The 26,699-nt window shown below is 46.2% G+C and overlaps 1 protein-coding gene across 1 annotated transcript in view; it reads right to left on the bottom strand.

Annotated features, from left to right (window-relative positions):
- Nucleotides 1-26,699, bottom strand: part of LOC140406643 (low-density lipoprotein receptor-related protein 1B-like) — a 1,956,985-nt gene that overhangs the window by 90,777 nt on the left and 1,839,509 nt on the right. Inside the window, exons 28-29 of the mRNA XM_072494650.1 lie at nucleotides 7,168-7,299; nucleotides 4,694-4,921 (exon numbers count right to left, since the gene is read on the bottom strand). Coding sequence (XP_072350751.1) covers nucleotides 4,694-4,921; nucleotides 7,168-7,299 — 360 coding nt within the window. The remainder of the gene's footprint in view (nucleotides 1-4,693; nucleotides 4,922-7,167; nucleotides 7,300-26,699) is intronic.

Here is a 26,699-nt window from a genome sequence, read left to right as displayed (position 1 = left end):
CACAGTCTCTTCACCTTGTTCGGGATCCCCCCTACATCCATAGCGATCGGGGTTCCTCCTTCATGAGCGACGAGTTGCGTCAGTTCCTGCTCAGCAAGGGCATCACCTCCAGCAGGATGACCAGCTACAACCCCCGGGGCAACAGACAGGTGGAGAGAGAGAACGTGATGGTCTGGAAGGCTGTCCTCCTGGCCCTACGGTCTAGAAGTCTCCCAATCTCCCGCTGGCAGGAGGTCCTCTCCGATGCGCTCCACTCCATCCAGTCACTCCTGTGCACTGCCACCAACGAGACCCTTCACAAGCGTATGTTTGCCTTCCCCAGGAAGTCCACCTCCGGGGTCTCACTCCCATCCTGGCTGACAGTCCCAGGGCCTGTCCTCCTCCGGAAGCATGCGAGGAGCCATAAAGCAGATCCCCTCATCGAGAAGGTCATGCTCCTCCATGCCAATCCTATATGCCTATGTGGCACATCATGATGGGCGACAGGACACAGTCTCCCTCCGGGATTTGGCACCTGCAGGTTCCCCAGCAACCATCACCACCACCCCCGCCCACACACCGCCCCCCCCCCTCCACTGACCCAACTACTGGGTGATGAAGAGGACGACACGCTCCAGGACGCGCAGGTCTCGACACCGGTGCCCACACCACAGCCGGGACTGAGGCAATCACGGTGGAAGGTCAAGGCCACCGACAGACTTGATCTTTAAGTCCACTTCACCCCCGTTAGACTTTTTTTTAAAACAAGGGGTGAATGTGGTAAACCACTGTATTGTACTGTTGTACTGTAACATGCCTGGGCTTGTCCCTGCTGGTTCCGAACCACTGTCGTATATAAACTGTGTATTGTGGTAAACTGCCACTGTATTATATGTAATGTGGTAAACTACTGCCTGCTGGCTCCGCCTCCCCCCCCCCCCCCCCCCCCCCCCCCCCGGCTCGCTATAAAGGTGGTTAGTCTCCGCCGCTGCTTCAGTTCGGGATCCGAGGCCAGGAGGCTTTCTGCTTAGTTTATTAAAGCCTCAGTTACATTCACCACTCGTCATATGTTCATTGATGGCATATCACAGGAATAGTGCCAGAAGACTGGAGAGAGGCGAATGTTGTCCACTTGTTCAAGAAAGTGAATAGGTATAACCCTGGGAATTATAGACCGTTTGGTCTCACTTCGGTCACAGGTAAATTATTGGAAAGGGTCCTGAGGAATAGGATTTATGATCATTTGGAAAGATACAGCTTAATCCAGGATAGTCAGCAGGGATTTGTGAGGGGTAAGTCCTGCCTCACAAGTTTGATTGTATTCTTTGAGGAGGTAACGAAGTACATAGATGAAGATAGAGCAGTTGATGGCGTATGCATGGATTTTATTAAGGCATTTGATAAGGTGCCCCACGGGCATCTCATGCAGAAAGTAAGGAGGCATGGCACAGAGGGAAATTTGGCCAATTGGATCAGTAACTAGCTATCACATAGAAGACAGAGGGTGGTGGTAGATGGTAAATTTTCATCCTGGAGCACATTCACCAGCAGTGTACCACAGGGATCAGTGCTGGGTCCTCTGCTATTTGTGATTTTTATCAATGATTTGGATGATGGAGTTGAAGTTTGGGTGAGTAAATTTGCTTATGACACCAAGAATGGTGGCGTAACGGATAATGTGGAGGGCTGTTGTAGGCGGCAAAGAGACATTGATCGGATGCAGAGCTGGGCTGAAAACTGGCAGATGGAGTTTAACCCTGATAAGTGTGAGGTGATTCATTTTGGTAGGACAAATTTGAATGAGGATTACAGGGTTAATGGCAGAGTTCTGAAGAATGTGGAGAAGAAGAGAGATCTCGGAGTTCATGTTTATAGATCTCTGAAAGTTGCCACCCAAGTGGATAGAGCCGTGAAGAAAGCCTATAGTGTATTAGCATTTATTAACAGGGGGATTGAGTTTAAGAACTGTGAGGTTATGCTGCAACTGTACACGACCTTGGTTAGACCACATTTGGAGTATTGTGTGCAGTTCTGGTCACCTCAATATAGGAAGGATGTGGAAGCATTGGAAAGGATGCAAAGGAGATTTACCAGGATGCTGCCTAGATTGGAGGGTAGGTCTTATGAGGAAAGGTTGAGGGAGCTAGGGCTTTTCTCATTGGAGTGAAGGAGGATGAGAGATGACTTAATTGAGATGATGAGAGGGATAGATAGAGTGGACGTTCAGCGACTTTTTCCTCGGGTGGATGTAGCTGTTACAAGGCGGCATAACTATAAGGTTCATGGTGGAAGATATAGGAGGGATGTTAGAGGTAGGTTCTTTATTCAGAGAGTGGTTGGGGCGTGGAACACACTCCCAGCTATGGTAGTGGAGTCGGACACTTTAGGAACTTTGAAGCGGTTATTGGATAGGCATATGGAGTGCACTAGAATGATTGGGAATAGGTTGATTTGATCTTAGTTTCAGACTAGCTTGAGACAACATCGTGGGCCGAAGGGCCTGTATTGTGCTGTATGGTTCTATGTTCTATGTTCTAAACCAGATTCGTAAGCAGAACTAAAAGCAATGAGAATTTTGAAGGAAAAGTAACAACAGCGAAATGGCATGGAATATTATTAATGAGCTGGATTTTATGTTGGGTGTAGCATTAATTATTTTAAGGCTGGACTTTCATCCCTATCACAGGATGATATTCCGCCTTAGAAAGCTGCCAGCTAATTGCATTGGTCAGCAGCTCTATAGTCCCCCAATTGCCAATCAGATTGCTGGCCACTGCTGGGACCTCAGGCAGCCCCACCCCTTGCATTACGGGTTTTACATAGAATTTACAGTGCAGAAGGAGGCCATTCAGCCCATCGAGTCTGCACCCTACCCAAGGTCAACACCTCCACCCTATCTCCATAACCCAGTAACCCCACCTAACACTAAGGGCAATTTTGGATATTAAGGGCAATTTATCATGGCCAATCCACCTAAACTGCACATCTTTGGACTGTGGGAGGAAACCGGAGCACCCGGAGGAAACCCACGCACACACGGGGAGGATGTGCAGACTCCGCACAGACAGTGACCCAAGCCGGAATCGAATCTGGGACCCTGGAGCTGTGAAGCAATTGTGCTATCCACAATGCTACCGTGCTGTCCAGATTTTAGAGGTGGGTTTGAGTGGGGAATGAGGCAGGAGCCAGATTCAGGCGGCCTAGGTGGAGGGTTAAAGGTGGCAGGGTGGGGGGGTGGGGGGGGGAATGACCTTTGAGAGGGGTGTCTTCAAAGACCAGGAGATCTATAAAGGAGGCTCTCCACTGCTGTTGCCGGACATCAGACCATGCAGCCAAAGCTGCTGGGCTCCCCAAATGGAAAGGGCCTTCCCTCGCTGTGGGTAAAATACTGGCAGAGGCAAGATCAGCCCCTGAGCAGGCCATTATTAATAATAAATCACTGGGGGAGCAGTGATAGTTTCCAGCCGTGCACCCATCATATGTCCACAATCAGCAAGCGCACAGGCCGCAGGTGAGTGAAGACGGGATGGGGTCACAAAGAGATGTTCGCTGTAGAGGGTGCCGAGGGGTTGCTAGAAAGAGTAGGGGTGGGGGTGGAGGGAAGGATGTCTCTTAGTGGGCTCCCCCTGCTTCTTGATGTCAGGTCCTCTGATCAGGCACTGAGTGTCTGACAACGAGCATTTTCACCCAGAAGCCTCTAAACAAACACAACTGGATTTGCTTTTTGTGTTCCCAGCATGGCAATTGCCCCTCCCGTTGTTGCGTGCATACCAGCAGAGGCCCTTAAATGGTTACCCTCCTGCCAGATTAAATGCACCCTCCCCCCCTCCTAATCTGCCTCAGAGAAGGGCATTCCGACCTCTTCCAAATTTCACCCTGTTGAACAAAATTAATATTGATAAGAAAAGGTAGGATTTTCCATGCTCCCATCGGTGTATTTGGTGGAGGGGGAGGCAGTCCACCATTGGCTGGCTGTGGGTTCTTCCTGTCCCGCTGCTTTCAATGGGTTTCCTGTTGTTTGCACCCTCTGCAGTCGGCTGTTCTGCTGGGGAGGTGGGGGGGTTAGCGGGACCGGAAGACTACTCTGGCAGGAACGGGCAGAAAACCCTGCCCAAAGACTTTAAATGGAGCAAAAGCAAATGAGAATTTGTCTTTTCCTCTGTCGGTCACAGGATAGTCTCCTATTTACTGTTGCCAATTCATTTGGTTAAGTCTCCATCTATCCCAATATCTTTCTCCTCAGAAATGCTTCCCCACCATTTCCCTCCTCGTGCCTCTCCCAAATGCCTCGCCTCTTTGCAGTTCCACGGATGCAGATAAACTTTGGTGTTTCAATCACGTTACCATCATGCAAATCAATTTTGGTCACATCATCATCATTTCCTGTGGGGTTCACTGAATAGCAATCATTAGTGGTTGATTTTGTTTTTCCTAATTTAGGAGTGCCTGATTGCTGTCAATTCCTGCCACCACACCACCCCACTCAACTCCCCCACTGTCACTCATCACTGCCTTGATATAGATCCACTAATTCTTCATAAATTTGATTGAACCTGCACCAAAATACATTTTAATACTGTCAATAGGTTGTTTGCATCACCATTGCATCTGTCTATTGCCTATATCACAACATTAACCACAGATAATAAAGGCTAAAAGCAAAGCATATTGCCATGTGCCACATGTAACTTTTATTACATTAATTTCTACTTACCTGCTGAGATCACTGTTTCTATTCCTGTGCCATTTATGAAGGCACGTTTTATAAATCGTGGCTTTAAATCAGACCAGTAAATTCGCTCCTCCAATGCATCAAAATCAACTGTTTTGACTTGACTGACATCAGGATCAGTAAATGGTGTTATGTAATTGTAGTATGGATTATCAACATCAACTCCTCGTATCTCTGAATTTCTTGAATAAATAAAAAATTCCTTTTGCTCTGCACAAAATAATGAAAAAGTCTCAATGTTTTTCAATGGCATTATACAACTAATTCTGCATAATGACTGAGCATTATGTCAGTTTGAGAGCAGTGTGTTACTTATTAAATCAATTAGACATATCTAAACATTAAAATTCTGAGGGGAAATTTGCACAATGAAAATCTTTGTATCTTTTTGACAAATCTACTAAATCTTCACTTATTTTCAATTAATCACCAATTAGCCGCATATACCATGAAACCCATCCATCCCAAATAATATTAAAAACAGCTCTAAGGCTGTGTTAGCGCAACCTATTTTTTCTCTTTTTTAATGCAAGCCTGAAAGACAAATATTTGAACTTCTGTTTAATTAACTTCAAGGAAAGAACTGATCTACTCGCTACGGGCCACAATATTTAAAATCCATTCAAAAAGAATATTTTTGAAATTTCACTGGACTTTTAATGCCCTTCAAACATTCAATGTACTCCACAGCCAATTAAGTCTTTTTGATGTGTAGTCACTGGTGCAAACATGACAGCCAATGTTTACACAGCAAGGTCCAGCAAAACAGCAACGACTGCTAAAGGAATCTATTTTGGTGGTAGTCATTGAGGGCTAATTGTTGATTAGGGTACTAAGAGAACTCTTAAATAATGGCATGGGATCTTTTGAATTGAACTGGACAGGCAAGGTCATCACCTTAACAGATCGGGCGGGATTCTCCGATCCCCCAGCCATGTGCTTCCCGACGACGCGCCTTTCGCTGGGAGTGGGATTCTATATTCCCACCGCTTGTCAAATGGGATTTCCCATTGAAACCAGCCCGCCCTGCCACGAAACCCACTGGCAGGGGTGCGCTGGCAGTGGGAAAAGTGAATCCGGGCGATCGGAAAATTCTGGCCATCATCTACAAAATGGCACCTCCAGCATTGTAGCACTTCCTCGGTCCCATGCCAACCAATCTAGGTTATGGGGTTCAGGTTCAGTTTGGGTGTAATTGGCAATCCAATTGCAAATTATGCTGACGGATGGGCTAATTTTCTGAAATTCAGTTATGATTCAGTTTCCCACCAAAATATTAGTATAGTTCTCATTCATGAACCAGAGCAATAGGGCAGCATTTAAAACTGTCCTTTTTTCTTGGCTTGAGCAAGGTTCTTGAATTATACTTAAGAGTGGTAATTTGTTCAATTTTATTCATGTAGCTAAAAATAGGTTTATCACAGAAAATGTCACAGAAAATGTCAGTGTCTAATCTATCAACCCAATTTTAAGTCATTAAAAAAGACATACAGAACCAATTACAAATTTCATCTGGTGTATGTGGTGTTCTTTGTATTGCTAATTTCAGGATGTTTGGCATAGTGTTCCCAAAGACATCAATAGCTTTAAAATTGAACAAAGCTATAAATGTATTAACACTACTTAATTGGATTTGACACTTAATCCTATATAATACAGTCGATAATAAACATATAATCTACACTCATCAACTATTAAACTCTACACTATTACATTAACTATGATCTGCTCTCACTCACACTATCTTTCTTTCAATCTGTACTCTAGCTTTCTCCTCAACCTCTCACCCACAAGGCTTAGTATCGATGCCTTATATAGTTGTATATCTAGCACCCCTAGTGGTTGATTTAGCCATTACATTAACCCTTGCAGTTCTTTTCATTTATGATAATGTCACAGTATACAGCGCACAGTTTCCTAGTAAATTCATCATTTCATATTTTCAAAGTTTTTACGTGCTTATTAGTGCTGTTGCACCGGGACAAAAACACGTTTTTAAGGGTCTCCTCAAAGGCCTGCAAATGGCACTCTTAGGTGAAACTTGACACAATGATTAATTTGATCTGGTGGTGGGACCAGTTTTGTGAGTGGTACCACCTTCCAGTGGGAAGCAGTGCAAAATATCACAGAAACTCACTTTGCACTGGACGCAGTTCTAATTCAAATTATGTGATCTTTTGCATTGATTTGAGCAATTTTGAGCAACTTGTACTCAAAATACCCAAAAACTCCCGCAGAAACTTTATCCCTTTGGCTTCAAGTGCTGAAGTGGGGCTTGAAATCATCAGCTTCTGAAAATAGCTTTCCTACCATGCAGAAGTTAATGGATGGTGTTCTGCACTATGCACAAATATGCATCTCGAATGAACCCCTGCAATGTGAATTAGGCAGGCTTGTGGTTATTGAAAATCAGTTAAAAGGCTTTATTTTGACTTGACAGGTTTCCAGGCGCTTACCATAGCAGTTCTTCTCATCGGGGGCCAGTTTCATTAGATGAGGACATGTACATGCAGCAGTTCCATTGTAATTAATCAGGCACAAATGAGAACATGGCCCTTTGCCATTATTAGACTCACAAGGATTTGGTGCTGTAATTATAAACACAACTTCAATTCATTATCAGATTTTCCTGTTACAGTAATTATTCAGCACACAAGCATAAATAACAATTGAAGTATTCCACCAAAAACTGTGAGGGACTGATAAACATAAGACACACATTGCATTAATGATGACACTGCTGAATTGAAGCCACAAAAACCTCACAAGATAAACATGGCAGAGGAAAAGCTCCCATTAATACACAGTTCCTAAAAAAATCCATATTGTAATTGAAAGCCATTAAAGTAATTTCAAAACTAACTCAATGGCAAATAAAGATTTAACCTTGCTCTTTCATCCCATGATTTGCAATCTTGTTTATTTCTTAAATAGGTATTTTCTAAATACTTGGCTTCATTGGTAAAACTGTTCACTAGAAGGTTTAAAGCCAAAACAGTGCATTGATTAGGTATTAAGATACTCTTAGTACAGGAAGGCAGTGAGCATACTTAAAGTGGTCAGCATGTCGTAAAGTGTCCAGTACTTGAAATGCAAGGTGTGTTAGGTTTGTTCGTCATTTAGTGTCATTATGACAGTAATTTGCATATTCTTCAGGAAACAAATTTTTATAGTTGAACTGGTGGAATTCATCAGATTTTCCAGCATGTCTCCAGTGAGCATTGTAGCAATCATTTCTTTGTGCAGTCCTCATGCTAAACACGACCAGCAAGCAAAACTAATTAAAATTTAATTTACGGAGCTAACAAAAAGAAATTGGCAGTTGGATGTATTTTAGTGCCTATATTGTACTCAGGACTCTCAAAGTGCATTACGGCAAATTTTGACATGTAGATGCTGTCACAATTTCAGAAATCCATTTAGTAAGTTCCCCAAAATGGTAATGTAAAATTGAGCACAAAAGTGCTTTAGAGATGCTGGTCGAAATAGTGCCATAGGGTTTTATGTCCATTTGAGGATCAGGAATGTCTTGGGTTTTACACCTCATTCATTGCCTGGATTTTCCAGCCACGCCTAAAATCAATGGATCTTTGATTGATCTGTCAAAATTTGGGTGCACCACTGGGAAACATCCCGACTCCCGCTACCCACCTCCAGGATGAAAATCCAGTCCAATACATCTGCCTCTGATCAGAAAGATTGGATTTGAGTCCCACCCCTTATGAAACTGATCAGCAGAGACAAACAGCGGGATTTTCTAGCCGCCCCCACCCCCTTATCCCCGAGGCGTGTTTTCCACCAGTCAAGGCAGCACAGCATTGGCCGGCGGTCGCATCATTTACGTGGCTCGCCCATCCCGCCGCTGAGTTTACCTTCAGCGGGACCAGAAGGTCCAACCAGTGGGAAGAGCCAAAAAAATACCAGCCGAAAGTGCTGGCTCTCGGTATGAATTTGATGCTGGGAAGGCAAGGGGAGATATTAGCATTTGTGGGCTGGAGGTACTCACCCACCTCATTGTAAAGGATCTATTTTGCCTTGTTTGAAGACTATGCAGAAGAAGCTACTCCAAAGATAAGACAATGAAAAAGGCAAAAGAAAACCACTTCAGCTACTCTCAATGGTTCAGGAATCTCATATGTGTGACTTGAATTGGGACCTACCTCGGGCAGAGCGCAATGGTCAGAGTTATTTTTTAAGTGTGCTCTGCATTATTTAAAAATAGAATATCTTTGGAAAAAGAATGCCTGTAAGGTATAACTTTGATACACAGTTGAGCCATTTCAGAAACATTCTCCAAATAAATAATATTATACATTATCTTCAATGCAAAAGTTTTGACAATTTTGCAGCAGGACTCTGAAGGTTAGGTTCCCCTTTATGATGAAATATTTGCGAAAGATCCTTGAAAAGATGATTAAGTACTCGCTGCTAATATAATCTGTTTCTGCATTTTTAAACAGTGCACAGCAATTCAATTTCAGTTAAATACACAGTCCACATTTTCGGTCATGGTCTCTGGTTGCTAATAGAATTAATGGCATTACAGCAAAAACCCAAAGCTACTGTGACTTGCATTGTATACTTACATTGTGACTTACATTGTATACTTTTAAAGTATATTGTTAGAGTACACTGTTCTTCAATGAATGCATTTGAAGCACAATTTATTTGAGAGTTTTGTTTTTAAAAATAAGTAAACATTTGAGAGTTACAACTGTGCAATCTATTTACATTTTCATCTGGCTTCAGCTAGATCCTGCTAATTGCACAGCCCTCATCAAACAATGATGTGGAGATGCCGGCGTTGGACTGGGGTGAGCACAGTAAGATGTCTTACAACACCACGTTAAAGTCCAACAGGTTTGTTTTGAATCACTAGCTTTCAGAGGGCTGCTTCTTCCTCAGGTGAATGAAGAGGTATGTTCCAGAAACATATATATAGACAAATTCAAAGATGCCAGACAATGCTTGGAATGCGAGCATTAGCAGGTGGTTAAATCTTTACAGATCCAGAGATAGGGGTAACCCCAGGTTTAAGAGGTGTGAATTGTGTCAAGCCAGGACAGTTGGTAGGATTTTGCAGGCCAGATGGTGGGGGATGAATGTAATGCGACATGAATCCCAGGTCCCGGTTGAGGCCGCACTCATGTGTGCGGAACTTGGCTATAAGTTTCTGCTCGGCGATTCTGCGTTGTCACACGTCCCGAAGGCTGCCTTGGAGAATGCTTACCCGTACCCGAAGATCAGAGGCTGAATGCCCTTGACTGCTGAAGTGTTCCCCGACTGGAAGAGAACATTCCTGCCTGGTGATTATCGCGCGATGTCCGTTCATTCATTGTCACAGTGTCTTCATGGTCTCACCAATATACCATGCTTCGGGACATCCTTTCCTGCAGCGTATGAGGTAGACAACGTTGGTCGAGTCGCACGAGTATGTACCGCGTACCTGGTGGGTGGTGTTCTCACGTGTAATGATGGTATCCATGTCGATGATCTGGCACGTCTTGCAGAGATTGCCATGGCAGGGTTGTGTGGTGTCGTGGTCACTGTTCTGAAGGCTGGGTAGTTTGCTGCAAACAATGATTTGTTTGAGGTTGCGCGGTTGTTTGAAGGCAAGTAGTGGGGGTGTGGGGATGACCTTGGCAAGATGTTCATCTTCATCGATGACGTATTGAAGGCTGCGAAGAAGATGTCGTAGTTTCTCCGCTCCGGGAAAGTACTGGACGACGAAGGGTATTCTGTTGGTTGTGTCCCGTGTTTGTCTTCTGAGGAGGTCGGTGCAGATTTTTGGTGTGGCACGTTGGAACTGTCGATCGATGAGTCGAGTGCCATATCCCGTTTGTACGAGGGCATTTTTCAACGTCTGTAGATGTCTGTTACGCTCCTCCGCGTCTGAGCAGATCCTGTGTATACAGAGAGCTTGTCCATGGGGGATGGCTTCTTTAATGTGTTTAGGGTGGAAGCTGGAGAAGTGGAGCATCGTGAGGTTATCCGTGGGCTTGCGGTAAAGTGAAGTGCTGAGGTGACCGTCCTTGATGGAGACGAGTGTGTCCAAGAATGCAACTGATTTTGGAGAGTAGTCCATGGTGAGTCTGATGGTTGGATGGAACTTATTGATGTCATCGTGTAGTCGTTTCAGTGATTCTTCGCCGTGGGTCCAAAGGAGAAACATGTCATCGATGTATCTGGTGTATAACGTCGGTTGAAGATCCTGTGCGGTTAGTAGGTCTTGTTAATACTTGTGTATGAAGATGTTGGTGTATTGGGGTGCGAATTTGGTCCCCATGGTTGTTCTGTGCGTCTGGATGAAAAACTTGTTGTCGAAGGTGAAGACATTGTGATCCAGAATGAAGCGGATGAGTTGCAGAATTGCGTCTGGAGATTGGCAGTTGTCGGTGTGGAGTACTGAGGCTATTGCAGCAATGCCGTCGCCATGGGGGATGCTGGTGTAGAGAGATGAGACGTCCATTGTGACGAGGAATGTTCCTGGTTCAACTGGTCCATGGGTGCTGAGTTTCTGTAGGAAGTCCGTCGTGTCGCGACAGAAGCTGGGCGTACCTTGTACGATGGGTTTCAAGATGCCCTCGATGTAGCCAGAGAGGTTCTCACAAGGGGTCTCATGTACCACGTACGTGGTACATACCCGTGTGACTCAGCCAACGTTGTCTACCTCATACGCTGCAGGAAAGGATGTCCCGAAGAGTGGTACATTGGCGAGACCATGCAGACGCTGCGACAACGAATGAACGGACATCACGCAACAATCACCAGGCAGGAATGTTCCCTTCCAGTCGGGGAACACTTCAGCAGTCAAGGGCATTCAGCCTCTGAACTCCGGGTAAGCGTTCTCCAAGGCGGCCTTCAGGACGCGCGACAACGCAGAATCGCTGAGCAGAAACTTATAGCCAAGTTCCGCACACGTGAGTGCGGCCTCAACCGGGACCTGGGATTCATGTCCAATTACATTCATCCCCCACCATCTGGCCTGCGAAATCCTACCAACTGTCCTGGCTTGACACAATTCGCACCTCTTTAACCTGGGGTTACCCCATCTCTGCATCTGTAAAGATTTAATCACCTGCTAATGCTCGCATTCCAAGCATTGTCTGGCATCTTTGAATTTGTCTATATGTTTCTGGAACATACCTCTTCATTCACCTGAGGAAGGAGCAGCGCTCCGAAAGCTAGTGATTCGAAACAAACCTGTTGGACTTTAACCTGGTGTTGTAAGACATCTTACTGTGCACATCTAACAAAGTAGAGGTCAGCATCATTTGCAACCATCATATATCACCAACGGCATCTTGCATTTGTATAGTGGCTTTAACTGAGAATTTGTTGAAATGTACCTCCGAAAAAAAAAAGTAAAGAAATTGCTCCTGAAAAGGACCTGTTTTAAAATACATTTTCGATGTGTTTTCTGGTGCAGAATATAATTTAAAGGCTTAATATTTATGGGGCATGTTAACTATAAACAATTGTGGCCATTATTGGCCTAAAAGAATTTTATTGATCCAAAATAAGGATGAAATGTGAGTAAAAAAATACCTCAGGCCAGAGTTCAACAACCATTTCATTTTAATGCATCCTTGTTATGACTGTTGTTATTAATATGGATTCGCTGTACTGAACAGCAGATATTTTGAAACATATAAACAGTGGGCAGAATCTTGAGGCAGTCCGCGGGATCGGCAGCGAGAATCGGGAAATGAGAGATTGCATTTCCCGATTTTCCTCACCCATCGCCAGTGGTGTCATAAAATTTCCGCCCCATTTCCATAAATTTCCATTCATTTTAATATTATTAGCGGCATCCCATGTGATTCCCCCTCTCGAGCTCTTCAAAACTCATCGATGTGATGTCAAAGCAGCAAGGTGTACAACAGGTTGGGCCAGCAGTGAGGTAGTCAATGGTATCCCTCAGGGGATGCAATCACCGCTGCTATCACAGCGAGAGACTGAACAAAAAATGCATTGATTAGAACTATAGAAATAAAATTCCTACAATGGGCAGGGAAGCAAATGTTACCATCATTCCTACAGAAAATGGAAACATTACCCCTTATAGACCAACAACGTTTGAAGGGTCGAGTCCATGGAATCCTCAATGAATGTGGGGATGTCCTTGGAAGCCATTACCTTCCACTATAAAATGGAACTGAGAATGAATTTCAAGATAGTCTGCCGAATGAATGCAATTATACTATTCCTTCCGACGAAAGGGTCTCCTTTGGCAGGGAAGGAGGAAGTCAATATTTGTGTAGGTGAGAGGACAGACTTGAGTAAGAACAACTCAATAATTGATAAGAATTTAGGCCTATCAAGAGGGGGATGTGATGGAGATCACACTCACCGCAGAATTTGATTTAGAATAAAGACAAGTATAAGGAGCAGAAATTAATACATCAAGTATTTTAATTCAAAGTGGAATAAAATCACTTCAGCGAAAGATCTTTCAAAAATCACCATTTTCTGCAAGAAACTTTAGCTGATCCCAAGATTCATTAAGCCATTCCAGCTGCCTTTAATCGTAGTGAAGGGACAAAGCCAAGCCTCATGGGACGGGATTGGCTGAAGAAAATTAAGCTAAATTGGCAAGAAATATTCAACATCACAGATGAGGTTTTCCAGGAATCTCTACGTAAATACCACAAGATTTACCAGAGAGATTTAGGGTGCATAAAAGGAGTGAAAGCAAATATCTGCATAGATCCAGAGGCAACGGCAAAATCTTTACACACTGGACCAGTGCTTCACGGTCTACACAAAAATGTTGAAGTGGATTTTGAAGTGTCTGAAGATCTGGGGGTAATTACTCGGTACAGTTTTCAGAATGGGCAGCACCAATTGTCCCAGTGTCAAAGCCAGACCACAGAGTCCGAATCTGCTATGATTACAAGATGATGGTGAACAAGTGCACTAAATTGGATTTAAGGGGCTGGTTTAGCACAGGGTTAAATCACTGGCTTTGAAAGCAGACCAAGGCAGGCCAGCAGAACGTTTCAATTCCCATATCAGCCTCCCCGAACAGGCGCCGGAATGTGGCGACCAGGGGCTTTTCACAGTAACTTCATTTGAAGCCTACTTGTGACAACAAGTGATTTTCATTTCATTCACTAGCAGCTTGAGTTGGAAGATCAGTCAAGAAAGCTATCACCATAAATATCCACAAAGGCCTATTCCAATATATGAGATTGTCTTTCGGCATTTCATCTGCCCGTGCTATGTTTGAGTGCATAATGGAGACTCTTTTGCAGGGGATTCCGAAGGTTCCTGGGTATCTGGACAATGTTCCTAGTGATGGTAGCAACAATAGAGGAACACAGAGCAAATGTGCAAGAAGGCCTCATGAGATTTAAGGAAGCCGGTATCCAGTCAAAGTGAGAGAAGTGCCCCTTTCTGGCGGATGAGGTCACATATTTAGGATTGCAAGTTGATGCAAAGGGATTGCATCCACTCAGAGATAAGATAAAGACACAAGAAAGGATACCTGAACCAAGGAATACGTGGAATTGTTATGACACCCTGGGCTAGTGCGCAGTCAATTCCAGCCCCTCTCATTCCAGTCATAACATAAGTGAATTAATCAATAATTCTGAGAAAAATCTCTGAATTCTTTGGCCTTTGGCTGGCCAATAATTAGTCACCAGGGGCGAAATTCTCCTGAAACGGCGCGATGTCCGCCGACTGGCACCCAAAACGGTGCCAATCAGATGGGCATCGCGCCGCCCCAAAGGTGTGGAATGCTCCGCATCTTTGGGGGCCGAGCCCCAACATTGAGGCGCTAGGCTGCCCCGCCAGCTGGCGGAAACGGCCTTTGTTGCCCCGCCAACTGGCGCGGAAATTACATCCCTGGGCTGCGCATGCGTGGGAGCGTCAGCGGCCGCTGACAGTTTCCCATGCATGCGCAGTGGAGGGAGTCTCTTCCGCCTCCACCATGGTGGAGACCGTGGTGGAGGCGGAAGGGAAAGAGTGCCCCCACGGCACAGGCCCGCCCGCGGATCGGTGGGCCCCGATCGCGGGCCAGGCCACCGTGTGGGCACCCCCCGGGGCCAGATCGCCCCGCGCCCCCCCCCCCCCCCAGGACCCCGGAGCCCATCCACGCCGCCTTGTCCCGCCGTTCAAAAGGTGGTTTAATCCACGCCGGCGGGACAGGCAATTTATCGGCGGGCCTTCGGTCCATCCGGGCCGGAGAATCGAGAGGGGGGGCCCGCCAACTGGCGCGGCGCGATTCCCGTCCCCGACGAATATCCGGTGCCGGAGACTTCGGCAACCGGCGGGGGCGGGATTCACGCCAGCCCCCGGCGATTCTCCGACCCGGCGGGGGGTCGGAGAATGACGCCCCAGGTTTGTAATTGTATCTATTTATAACAAGAACTACAATTAAAAATGCAGCAGACACAGTAAGCTTGCAGTTAAAGTCTTTGTTTTGCAGCCTGTACTGGTCTTTTCTGTAGTTTTAAAATACTGTACTCACAAATTTCCTAGAGAGACTAAGTCTTTCTCATCAAACCTTGCTTTCAGTTCATGGTTTGTCTTCAGACCTTTGTAGTTTCATAAATCCAAACCCACAGCTAGCCCTCACAGCAGACCTCTGGAGAGTGTAAGCTGGACCTCTTTTGGAGAAAATTAGCTGGAACGTTTGCCTTTATGCTGCCGGCATCGAAGTTTAAACCTTCAGATCTCTGAGAACCATTTCAGTGGGATAAAATCCAATCACCGTCTGTTACCAGGCAGAGCACATCATTTTGGACCAATTCATTGACCAACAGCCTAATCAATCAAATCGAGTCCCAGCCCATCTTTCTTATTGGTGCTGGCCAGTCCACAACTACATTTTAAACCAGCACAGACTAGCACAGTGGTCTCTCCTAATTCTGGATTATTTAGCTTGAATTAAAGACACAGGCTGCTTGTCTCAATCAAGCCTTAATCATCTATGGATCAAAAATGTAAAGGCTAAAATAAAAGAAAGGGGAAATAAGGGAATAAAAAGGGAATAAACAGGAAGGACCCTTACAGAATTAGATTGGATTGGATTTGTTTATTGTCACGTGTACCGAGGTGCAGTGAAAAGCATTTTTCTGCAAGCAGCTCAACAGATCATTACGTACATGGGAAGAAAAAGGAATAAAAGAAAATACCTAATAGGGCAACACAAGGTATACAATGTAATTACATAAGCACCGACATCGGATGAAGCATACAGGGTGTAGTGTTAATGAAGTCAGTCCATAAGAGGGTCATTTAGGAGTCTGGTAACAGCGGGGAAGAAGCTGTTTTTGAGTCTGCTCGTGCGTGTACGCAGACTTCTGTATCTCCTGGCCGAAGTCCTTTTTCGGGATGGTCAGTTATTATGTCCACATTTTACCCAATCTGCTTACCATTTTGGCATCCCTGCATCAATTGCTGAAGAAGCACCAATGCTGGATGTGGGAAGATTCCCAGAGGTCAAACAGATCCTGCAGTCACCAGCCTTACTGGTCCATTTTAGCCCAGACAAAACCATAATAGTCACATGTGATGCATCACCTTAAGGCAATCGTGTAGTACTCTCACACAAGGTGGAAGATGGCATGGAAAGGCCTGTCCCCTTCACGTCCAGAACATTGTTGGGTGCTGTACGGAAATATTCCCAGATAGACAAAGGAGGTCTGGCAGTCATTTATGCTGTAAATGTTTTTGTCTGGCATTTCGCCATCACCTGGGACCATAAACCATTACTTGGCTTTTTTTGTGAAGATAAACCAATCCCGCAAATAGCATTGGCCAGAGTACAAAGATGGGCATTACTGTTGCCCATGTATTCTTATACCTTTTAGCACAGACCTGGTTTCCAAATGCTGATGCTTTGAGCAGGCTTCCACTTCCACAGACAATATCTGAACTGCCCACTTAACAGGAGATCATCCTGGCTCTGAATTTTCTCGACATCCTACCTATTTTGTCCACTCATATTAAGACTTGGACCAACAGAAGGCCGGTGTTGTCAACGGTAGAAAGGATGGTTCTCACTGGCTGGCATCGTGATAAGTCCCTATTGATAAGACCCTATATGCAACGCAGGGAATAAATCATTTGTGAGGACAGGGTTCTGCGGTAGGGTTGCAGAGTGTAACTGCCACCCCCAGGGCGACAGCTCTTTTTGAAAAATTACACAGCAGACATCCTGGCCATTCCAAGATGATGATGCTGGCCAAGAGTTATGTTTGGTGGCCAGGGATTGACAAGGAGATCGAAAGTATAGTCAAGCATTGCGAGAATTGTCAGACTCAGCACACCCTTTCCTCCTACAGGAAGATTGCACCCGTGGGAGTTGCCGGGGCGACTGTGGACGAGGCTCCACATCGATTTGGCGGGCCTTTTTTGGGAATTATGTTTTTAATTGTTGTAGACAATCACTCAAAATGTTTGGAGTCCAGCTAATACGTTTGACAACTGCGGCAGCCACGGTGGACAATCTACGCCAAATCTTTGCCATACATGGCTGAATAAAGGTGATCATCTCAGACAGTGGTACCGCCTTCACAGCTGAAGCGTTTCAACTCTTCATTAAGTCCAATGAGATCCAGTATGTAAGGGCAGCCCCCTGCCACCTTGCTTCACACAGACTGGCTGGAAGTGCGGTCCAGACTTTTAAAGCATCAATGATAAAACAGTCTAACTGACCACTGCTGCTTTGTTCTGTGGATTCTTTGCTCTTGTACAATATGACCCCGCATTTCACCACTGGGGTTACTCCTGCTGAGTTGTTAATGGGCACGTGCCTCAGGACACGTGCCCACAGGTTTGTCCTCGTTTTGCCAAATTTGCCAGGGAGGGTAGAGGCTAAGCAAGCCTCACAGGAAGGCTATCATGATACGGCCATGGGGGACAGGTTGTTTCAAACTGAAGATATAATTTACGTGCAAAACTTTGGAGGGGACCAGAGTGGATACCTGGGAGGGTTGTTGCCAGGACTGGGTCAATGTCTCATGTTGTCGGCCTACATGGTTGCAAAACAAGAAAACATGTAAATAATTTGAGAAGGCGAGAAACTGTATCCTCCTCAACTGGGGATGTGGACCCAGTCCAGGTTACCAGTGTATCTCTTGCAGAGTCGGTGGTATTAGAACCAAGATCATCTCAATAGGAATAATGTGGGCCACAGATAGAACTGATGAGGTAGTCAGTACTGCCCCTCCTTCGGAATCTATAAACGTATCCACCCCTGCTGTTTCAAGTTTGGAGAAGCCAGTTGTCAAGTTCAGGCGCTCGGCGAGAGTTAGAAAGTCACCTGATAGACTTACCTTATGAACTAGCTTTGAACTCCCTTACTGTAAGCTTATTTTACTGTATATAATTATAAACAATGGTTTCACTGTTGGTATTGTAGGGATTTGTAAGATAAATTAAGGAGAGAGGAGTGTGGTAGCATGACCTCTTGAAGGGGTGATTCTTCGCGGGCCACGTAACTGCAGGGAACCTCGCTGTTGAGGTATCGTCAGAATAAGCTTGGGATTGGAGGGAATTAGACCTATGTTGGAGTTGTAGCATTCTGTATGTAAAGTTCTTCTTTGTTAAATAAATAAATAATCATTTTGATGTAACACTTGCCTCATCGCTTCACTTTGCACTACAATGAGCTGAAACCTTGTATGTTCATTGAGCATACATGAATACAATGAATGCATTGCACATTGAATTAGGATTGGAAGTCTATGGGCGGGATTCTCCATCCCGCCGCACCCATTTTCTAGTGCACCCTGCCCCTGCTGACAGCGGGATCCTCCGACCCGGCAGCCGTCCAATGGGGTTGTCCATTGTGGGCACACCCACGCCGTCGGGAAATTCGTGGGCATGAGTGCGCTGCCAGCGAAGCGGAGGATCCCGCCGAAGGAGAATCCAGCCCAATGTGTCACAGCTTGTTACCATACTTGGTTAAGTAGAGAAAAGGTATGTTGTGTGAAAGACAATTAATAATGATACATTGTGAAATGATTAGTGCTCGTGAGTCACAAACCAAAGATTTCATTTCCCGGGAATCAACTACATGCAAAACGTAACTTTATGACCCTCTGAAATTTAGTAAATAATTATGCTCCAACCAGTTTAAGAGTCTATACCTGCACTTGAATGTTAATCAGTCGCACTCAACACAATTGTCACTTCTGTTGGTGTATTTAACTGGATTGTAAATGCCTCACTTCAATTCGGATCAGTAGTAGTATATTGTTTTCATGAGAAAAAAATACTAATTTTGTTGGAAACCCCCTGAAATATTGCTAAACAGGTCTACAACTAGATCTTAAGTGACTCTTTAGATACAATTCTGCTCTTGAAGTGGCACACAACATTAATAGAGACAAATAAGAATAATTTGCTGTAATGGGAAAAGAAAAATCGTCGTACGTTAGACAGTTTGGCTACCCAATGGTCTACTGGCGAATTCAGATCCCAACTTGTTGAGAAAATAATGAAATTAGGCACACAGCAGCAATTCATTAGCTAATGCCTCTCTCTGCAGCAATGGGAAAGGGAAAACAGATTCCGAAGCTTCTCCAAAAACAGCTCACCTTGTGAAGTTTTGTAGTGAAAGGAAAAATTTAATTTAACAGTTAAGCTAATACATCAAAGTTGTGGATCATTTTCCCTATTCCATGTTCACTGAGTTTGGCATTGTGTAATGTCTAAGCAGTTGTGGTGTCAATTCGACAAACTTGGGCCGGGATTCTGCAAACAACCGGCCAAGGGTTGATGCCGGCATAAAAAACAGAGTGTTTCACGCCGGCGTCAATGGGCATCTTGGCCCAGCGATTCAGTGGGCCACAGGGTGCTATGCGCTGCTCCGGCACCGATACGTGGCCCTGTACTGGCGGTGCAGGTCCGCGCATGCGCGTGGTGGCCGTTTCCGCGTTGGCACATGCGCGTTGTGGCCGTTTCTGCACCATGCAACATGACGTAGCGACACAGCAGGTCCGCGCGGAAGGAGGTAGGGCCCCCTCCAGATCGCACACGCCCGCCGATTGGTAGCCCCCGATCGTGGGCCTGGCCATCGTGCAGACCCTCCCCGGAGTCCGATCACCCCACTTCCCCAACAGGATGGCCACCGCGGTCGGGGGTCCGAGCTCGCAGTCAACCACGGAGTATCGCCAAAACGGCCCCCGACTGCCGCCGCGTCGGCCGTGCGCGCACGACTTACGCCGATTCTCCGTCACCGGAGAATCGCGTCCCGGCGTCAGAGTGGCGTGGCGGGAATTTCCGGCATCACCGGCGATTCTCCGACCCACCGTAGGCTTGGGGAATCCCAGCCTTGATCTCTCTATTGATTTTGAAATGGGGCAGGGCTGACATAAATAGCTGTTCATTTTTTTCAACGCGGGTCTCTGATTTTCTGAATGTGAAAGAAGCAGAGAATGATAATTTGTGTAGTGGCCATGACTAAGGAGAAGGTGCTGGGGAAGATGAAACGTCTGAAGGTGGATAAACCTTCCTGACCGGATGGATTACACTCCAGAGGTCTGAAGGAGATAGCTGAGGAGGTTGTGAAGGCATTGATGGTGATCTTTCAGGAATCATAGGAGGCAGGGAGGGTCCAGAGGACTGGAAAATGGCTAATGCTCCTGTTTAAGAAGAGCGGGAGGCAGAACTCAGGAAATTAGAGGCCCCGTCACCCTGACTTCAGTCATTGGTAAGATTTTAGAGTCCATTGTTAAGGATGAGATTGCGGGCCACTTGGAAGTGCATGATAAAATAATTCAGCACAACCTTCATCAAGGGGACGTCATGCCTAACAAATCAGTTAGAATTCTTTGAGGAGGTAATAAGGAAGTTTGACAAAGGAGAACTAGTGGATGTGATCCATTTGGATTTCCAGCAGGCTTTGACAAGGTGCCGTACCGGAGGCTGCTAAATAGGATAAGAGCCCATGGTGTTGAGGGACAAGATACTGGCATGGATATAGGATTGGCTGACTGGCAGAAGGCAGAAAGTGGGGGTAAAGGGACCTTTTTCAGGATGGCAGCCGGTAATAAGTGGTGTTCTGCAGGAGTCAGTGTTGGGACCACAACTATTCATGATGTACATTAACGATCTGGAAGAGGGACTGAGGGCATTGTTGCTAAGTGTCCAGATGATACAAAGGTATTGTTATGGGTCAGGGTTTAGAGAACCCCAAAGTGTATCATGGAGTTCACCTGACCCACAACTTTTACTAGATTGTGGTATGGGGAAGCACACGACCCACTCTACAGGTGTGGTACAGCAGAAATGGAAAAGTATTTTTTAAAGCAAAACAATGTTTATTCTATGAACTCAAGTTAACCTTTTTAAAACATACAGTGAACATCTTAGCAACCATTAATTCAAATACAACCCCCAAAGGCTACAACCCTAAGTAAACCTTTAAGCTTTCCTTTTTAACATCCATACGGCTTGAAACAACTTTTACCAGAAGCACATCAGGTTAAAGTCACTACTGAAAACATTTATAATTCTGAATTCACCAAATGATCAAGAGATAGTTTTTTGATGGCAGAGAGATCAGCAGTACACCTGCTTGGTCTGGCTTCAGCTCCAACACTGAAAACAAAACTAAAACACACCCTGCTGCCTGCTCAAAAACACAAGTAAAAAGCTGACAGACAGCCAAGCTCCACCCACTCTCTGACATCACTGCAGTAGTAAACACCCATTTCTCTTAAAGGCACTCTCACGACAGATATTTATATACACACCCATTTATAAACACCCATTTCTTAAAGGTACTCTCACATGACAATATGCAGAGGGACAGGTTGTGTTGTGGAAGTGGGGAGGCTGCCGGAGGACTTGCACAGGCTGGATGAGCGTACAAAGAAGTGGCAGATGGAATATAATGTGGAAAAGTGGTAGGAAGAATTGAGGCATAGACCATTTTCTAAATGAGTAAAGGCTTCAGGAGTCTGAAGCATAAAGGGACTTGAAAAGCGTACTACAGGATTTTCTTCAGGTTAACATGAAGGTTCAGTCAGCAGTGAGGAAGGCAAATGCAATGTTAGCATTCATTTTGAGAGAGCTACAACACAAGAGCAGGGGTGTACTGCTCAGGTTGTATAAGCATCTGGTAAGACCCCATTTGGAATATTGCGAGCAATTTTGGGCCCAGTATCAAAGGAAGGACGGGTTGGTCTTGGAGGGGCCCAGGGGGGGTTCACAAGTATTATCCCAGGAATGAAGGGCATGTCATATAAGGAGCGGTTGAGAATTCTGGGTCTGTACTCAATGAAGTTTAAAAGGATGGGGGGTATCTCATTGAAACTTACAAAATACTGAGAGGTTTAGATGGGACATGGAGAAGATGTTTCCATTAGTACCAGACTAGAACCCGAGAGCACAGCCTCAGACTGAAAAGACGATCCTTTAAAACTAAGATGAGGAGGAATTTCTTCAGCCAGGGAGTGGTGAATCTATGGAATTCATTACCGCAGAAGGCTACGGAGGCCAAGTCACTGAGTTTCTTTAAGACAGAGATAGACAGGTTCCTGTTTAATAAGGGGACCAGGGGTTATGGGAAGAAAGCAGGAGATTGGGGATGTGAAACGTATCAGCCATGATTGAATGGCGGAGCAGACTCGATGGGCCAAATTCCCTAATTCTGCTCCTATATCTTATGGTCTTGATACATAAGCTCTGTTAAGATGTAATTGGTGGAACCTTCCCATTTTCTTTTTAAAGAGTGTCAGGCTGTGACTGAAACGCGGCGGAGAGCTCACCAGCTGCACAGCCGAGATTTTAGTCCAGACTTTGAGCCTCTCTGAACAAAATAATTCAGTGGCGGGGCGTGATAGAGCTGTCAAGTGCATTTAAATGTATTAAAATCTATTGAAATGAGATTCCCACCCTATCTGGCGAGATCGTCATTATGTCACTGGCAAGGGACATGGAAAATCAGAAAATGCCATCTCACCGGCGAGAATGGCATTTTCCAATTCTCGCGGGATTTTCCTCCTGTGTCCCCGTTCTCGTTGACGTCCAACGTGGGCTGGAAATCCTTCCTGTACATAGGCTATGTTAATAGGGCAGCACGTTACACAATGGTTAGCACAGTTCACAACTCCGGGGTCCCAGGTTCGATTCCCGGGATGGGTCACTGTCTGTGCGGAGTCTGCACGTTCTCCCCATGTCTGCGTGGGTTTCCTCCGGGTGGTCCGGTTTCCTCCCACAGTCCAAAGATGTGAAGGTTAGGTGGATTGGCCTTGCTAAATTGCCCTTAGTGTCCAAAAAGGTTAGATGGGGTTACTGGGTTACGGGGGATAGGGTGGAGGTGTGGGGTTTTCTTTCCAAGGGTCAGTGCAGACTCGCTGGGCCAAATGGCCTCCTTCTGCACTGTAAATTCTATGTCTAACATGTAATGTTTCGGTAAAATGTAAATGGCGAGTGTGTAAACTTTCCAGTGATTGCATGTTTATTTGAACTGCAAACAAAACTAGTGGCATGGTACGGGTACATTTTTGACATTGCAAGCTTGTGTGTGGGAAGAGAATATTGACCTGTGTAGTGTTAAGCTTAAGTATTGATTGTTCCAGGTCTGTCACTGGTTAAAGTGACTGCAGTTGGAACTAATGAATTCAAAGCATTGTACATGAAGCTTGACAAAATGCCAAAAGAATTAATTAACATTTGAATTTTCTCTCCCTGCAGCATAATGATAATCATATGTTAGATCATAGAATCATAGAAAATTTACAGCACAGAAGGAGGCCATTCAGCCCATATTCTCCATGCCAGCCCATGGTGCCCTGTCTAATCCCACCTTCCTGCACCCGGTAGCGTATACAGGTGCAAATACAGGTACATTTTAAAAGAGTTTAGGGTCTCTGCCTCCACCATCAACTCGGGCAGCGAATCCAGACTCCCACCACCCTCTGCGTCAAAATGTTCTTCCTCATGTCCCCTCTACACCTTCTGCCTCTTATCTTGATACAGTGTCCCCTGGTTCTAGAATTCTCCGCCAAGGGACGCAATTTTATCCTGGTACCCTATCTCTTCCCTTCATAATTTTGTACATCTCAATTAAGCCACCCTTCAGTCTTCTTTGTTCTCAGGAAAATAACCCAAACCTATCCAACCTCTTCTCGTAGCTACAGAGTTCTGGCCCTGGCAACATTCTTGTAAAACTCCTCTGCCCTCTGTCCAGAGCAATAACTGTTAGCTTCTGGCTGCTATTGAGTAAAGAGTCAAGAGTTCTGCTCCCTTCCCAAGGCACCTTTATTTTCCTTGAACACTCTGGGCGGGATTCTTGGATCCTGAGGCTAAGTGTTGACGCCGTCGTAGAAGCCGTCGCATTTCCCGACGGTGTCAACATGGCCTCAGGAGCAGCGATTCTGACACCTACAGGGGGCCAGCACGGCACTGGAGCGACCCACGTCCCTCCAGCTGCCGATCCCGGCATCAGCTGGATGCAGCGGGTCTGCGCATGCGCAGTGGTATCGGCGTGATTGCCGCACATGAGCGGTGGCTCCCTTCTCCGCGCCGGCCCCGACGCAACATGACGTAGGGCTACAGGGGCTGGCGCGGAACAAAAGAGGCTCCTAGCTCGAGAGGCCTGCCCGCCGATCGGGGGGCCCCGATCACGGGCCAGGCCACAGCGGAGGCCCCCCCCGGGGTTGGACCCCCCTCCACCCCACCCGGCTGCCCCTGGATCCATTCACGCCGAGGTCCCGCCGGGTAAGACCAGTTCAGAATGGCACCGGCGGGACTCGGGTTTCTTTGTATGGCTGCCCATCCTGGGCGGAGAATCGCTGGAGGGGCTGCGTAGAGTGGCCCCTGATCTGGCGTCGGAGCAATGTGGTGGGTTTCGCGCGGCCCCTCGGGGATTCTCCCACTCGGCGCGGGCTCAGAGAATCCCGCCCACTATACAAAACCTCTATCACAGCATATGTGCCACCTGCAGCATCTTTGCATATTGGATACTTAACATCAATTTGATATGTTATTGGAATGTCTCTTAACCCATTCCTAACAATAACGTCCTTCCTGTAATGTGGTGACCAGAACTGCACACAATGGGCGGGATTCTCCGGGAATCGGAAGGGTGGGCAGAAACGGCGCAGTGGAGTGGCGGGAACCACTCCGGCGTTGAGCCGCTCCAAAGGTGCGGAATCCTCCGCACCTTCAGGGGCTAGGCCGGCGCCGGAGTGGTTTGCCGGCCGGCGTGGAAGGCCTTTAGCGCTGCGCCAGCTGGGGCCGAAGGGACTCCGCTGGCCGGCGCGGGTCCACGCATGCGCGGGAGCGTCAGCGGCTGCAGACGTCATCCCCGCGCATGCGCAGGGGGGAGGGTTCACCTTCGCACCGGCCATCGCGGAGGCTTACATGGCCGGCACGGAGGAATGGAGTGCCCCCACGGCACAGGCCCGCCCGTGGATCGGTGGGCCCCGATCGCGGGCCAGGCCACCGTGGGGGCACCCCCCAGGGCCAGACCGCCCCGCGCCCCCCCCCCAGGACCCCGGAGCTCGCCCGCGCTGCCAGGTCCCGCCGGTAAGGGACCAACTCCAATTTACGCCGGCGGGACCTGCGTTGAACGGGCGGGACTTCGGCCCAACGCGGGCCGGAGAATCGCCGTGGGGGGGGGCCACCGACCGGCGTAATTCCCGCCCCCGGCAAATCTCCGGCGCCGGAGAATTCGGCAGCCGGCAGGGGCGGGATTCACGCCGCCCCCCCCGGCGATTCTCCGACCTGGTGAGGGGTCGGAGAATCCCGCCCCCCCATTCCAGTTATGGCTTCACCAGTGTTTTTTTACAATTCCGACATGATATCCTTACTTTTATATTCTATACCTCTGCCAATGAAGGAGGGTATTCCATATGTTTTCTTAACAACCTTGTCCACTTGAACTGCTGCCTTTAGGGACCTGTTTTCACCAAGATATCTCACTTCACCTACCCCTCTTAGTATATTCCCATTTATTGTGTACTCCCCACAACTGTTTGACCTCTCTAAATGCATGATCTCACACTGCCACTTTATCACCCACTCCACCAATCCATCTATATAATTTGGGAGATTATAGCTATCCTCTGCACTGTCCACCACTCGACCAATCTTTGTGCCGTCTGCAAATTCCCAGACATGCTCCCACGTTCACATCCAAATCGTTAATATAAAGCACAAATAGTAAGGGTCACACCATCGAGTCCTGTGGACCACCACTTGAAACAATACCACTTGAAACAACTTTCCAATTGCAAGGTCAGCCATCAATAAATCGAATGATGACACCAACTGGTACGTTAATAGTTTTCTATCAGATACAAACTCATATTGAGTAACAGAGCTGGAAATCAAAACTGTTCCCCAGAAAATGTAATTGGCAACAAATTCTGTGGAGGTTTTCTGATAGGATACATGCAGACCCCCCAGCAACATGGCTAAAATGATTAAAACTGGATGTTTGTATCATTTTTCGAGGATTTCCTTTCAAAATTATGGCAGTGGAGTGGGAGAAACGTAGTTAATTTCAGGACCGGGATTCCAGAGTTTTAAATGAACTAAGTTGCAGAAATCAAAAGACTTCTGGATTTGCCTCAATTTTAACAACTGAACTATAACCATTCATTCCGATGAACTAATTGGCTAATAACAACAAATTATTTGCTGCTAGCAAATTTACAAATAAATTGGACCCAAGATCCTTGTTGGAGGCCTTTTGATAGCAAAACATACCAACTTGACACGATCATACATAAATTAACACATCTACATCATATCCATCTATCTGGTGCACAAAACTTTATCCAACATTCTACTCAGCTACCTTTCGGGGGGTGGGGGCGGGAGGATGATTCCTCTGACTACCAGCACAAAAAAAAACATTTGCAATCAATTCATCTTGATTATTAGTTCAAAGATCTATTTCCTTCCATCTGAATATTCATGATACAGGTTTATTATGTATATTAAACAGCATTTGTTTCCAAACTTCATGTTCCTGGAACATCTTCAGGATACTTGCTGACGGCACAAAGATTGG

Source organism: Scyliorhinus torazame, chromosome 2 (assembly GCF_047496885.1).
Source record: "Scyliorhinus torazame isolate Kashiwa2021f chromosome 2, sScyTor2.1, whole genome shotgun sequence".
NCBI lineage: Eukaryota > Metazoa > Chordata > Chondrichthyes > Carcharhiniformes > Scyliorhinidae > Scyliorhinus > Scyliorhinus torazame.
This window is presented reverse-complemented; position numbering and strand designations above follow the sequence as displayed.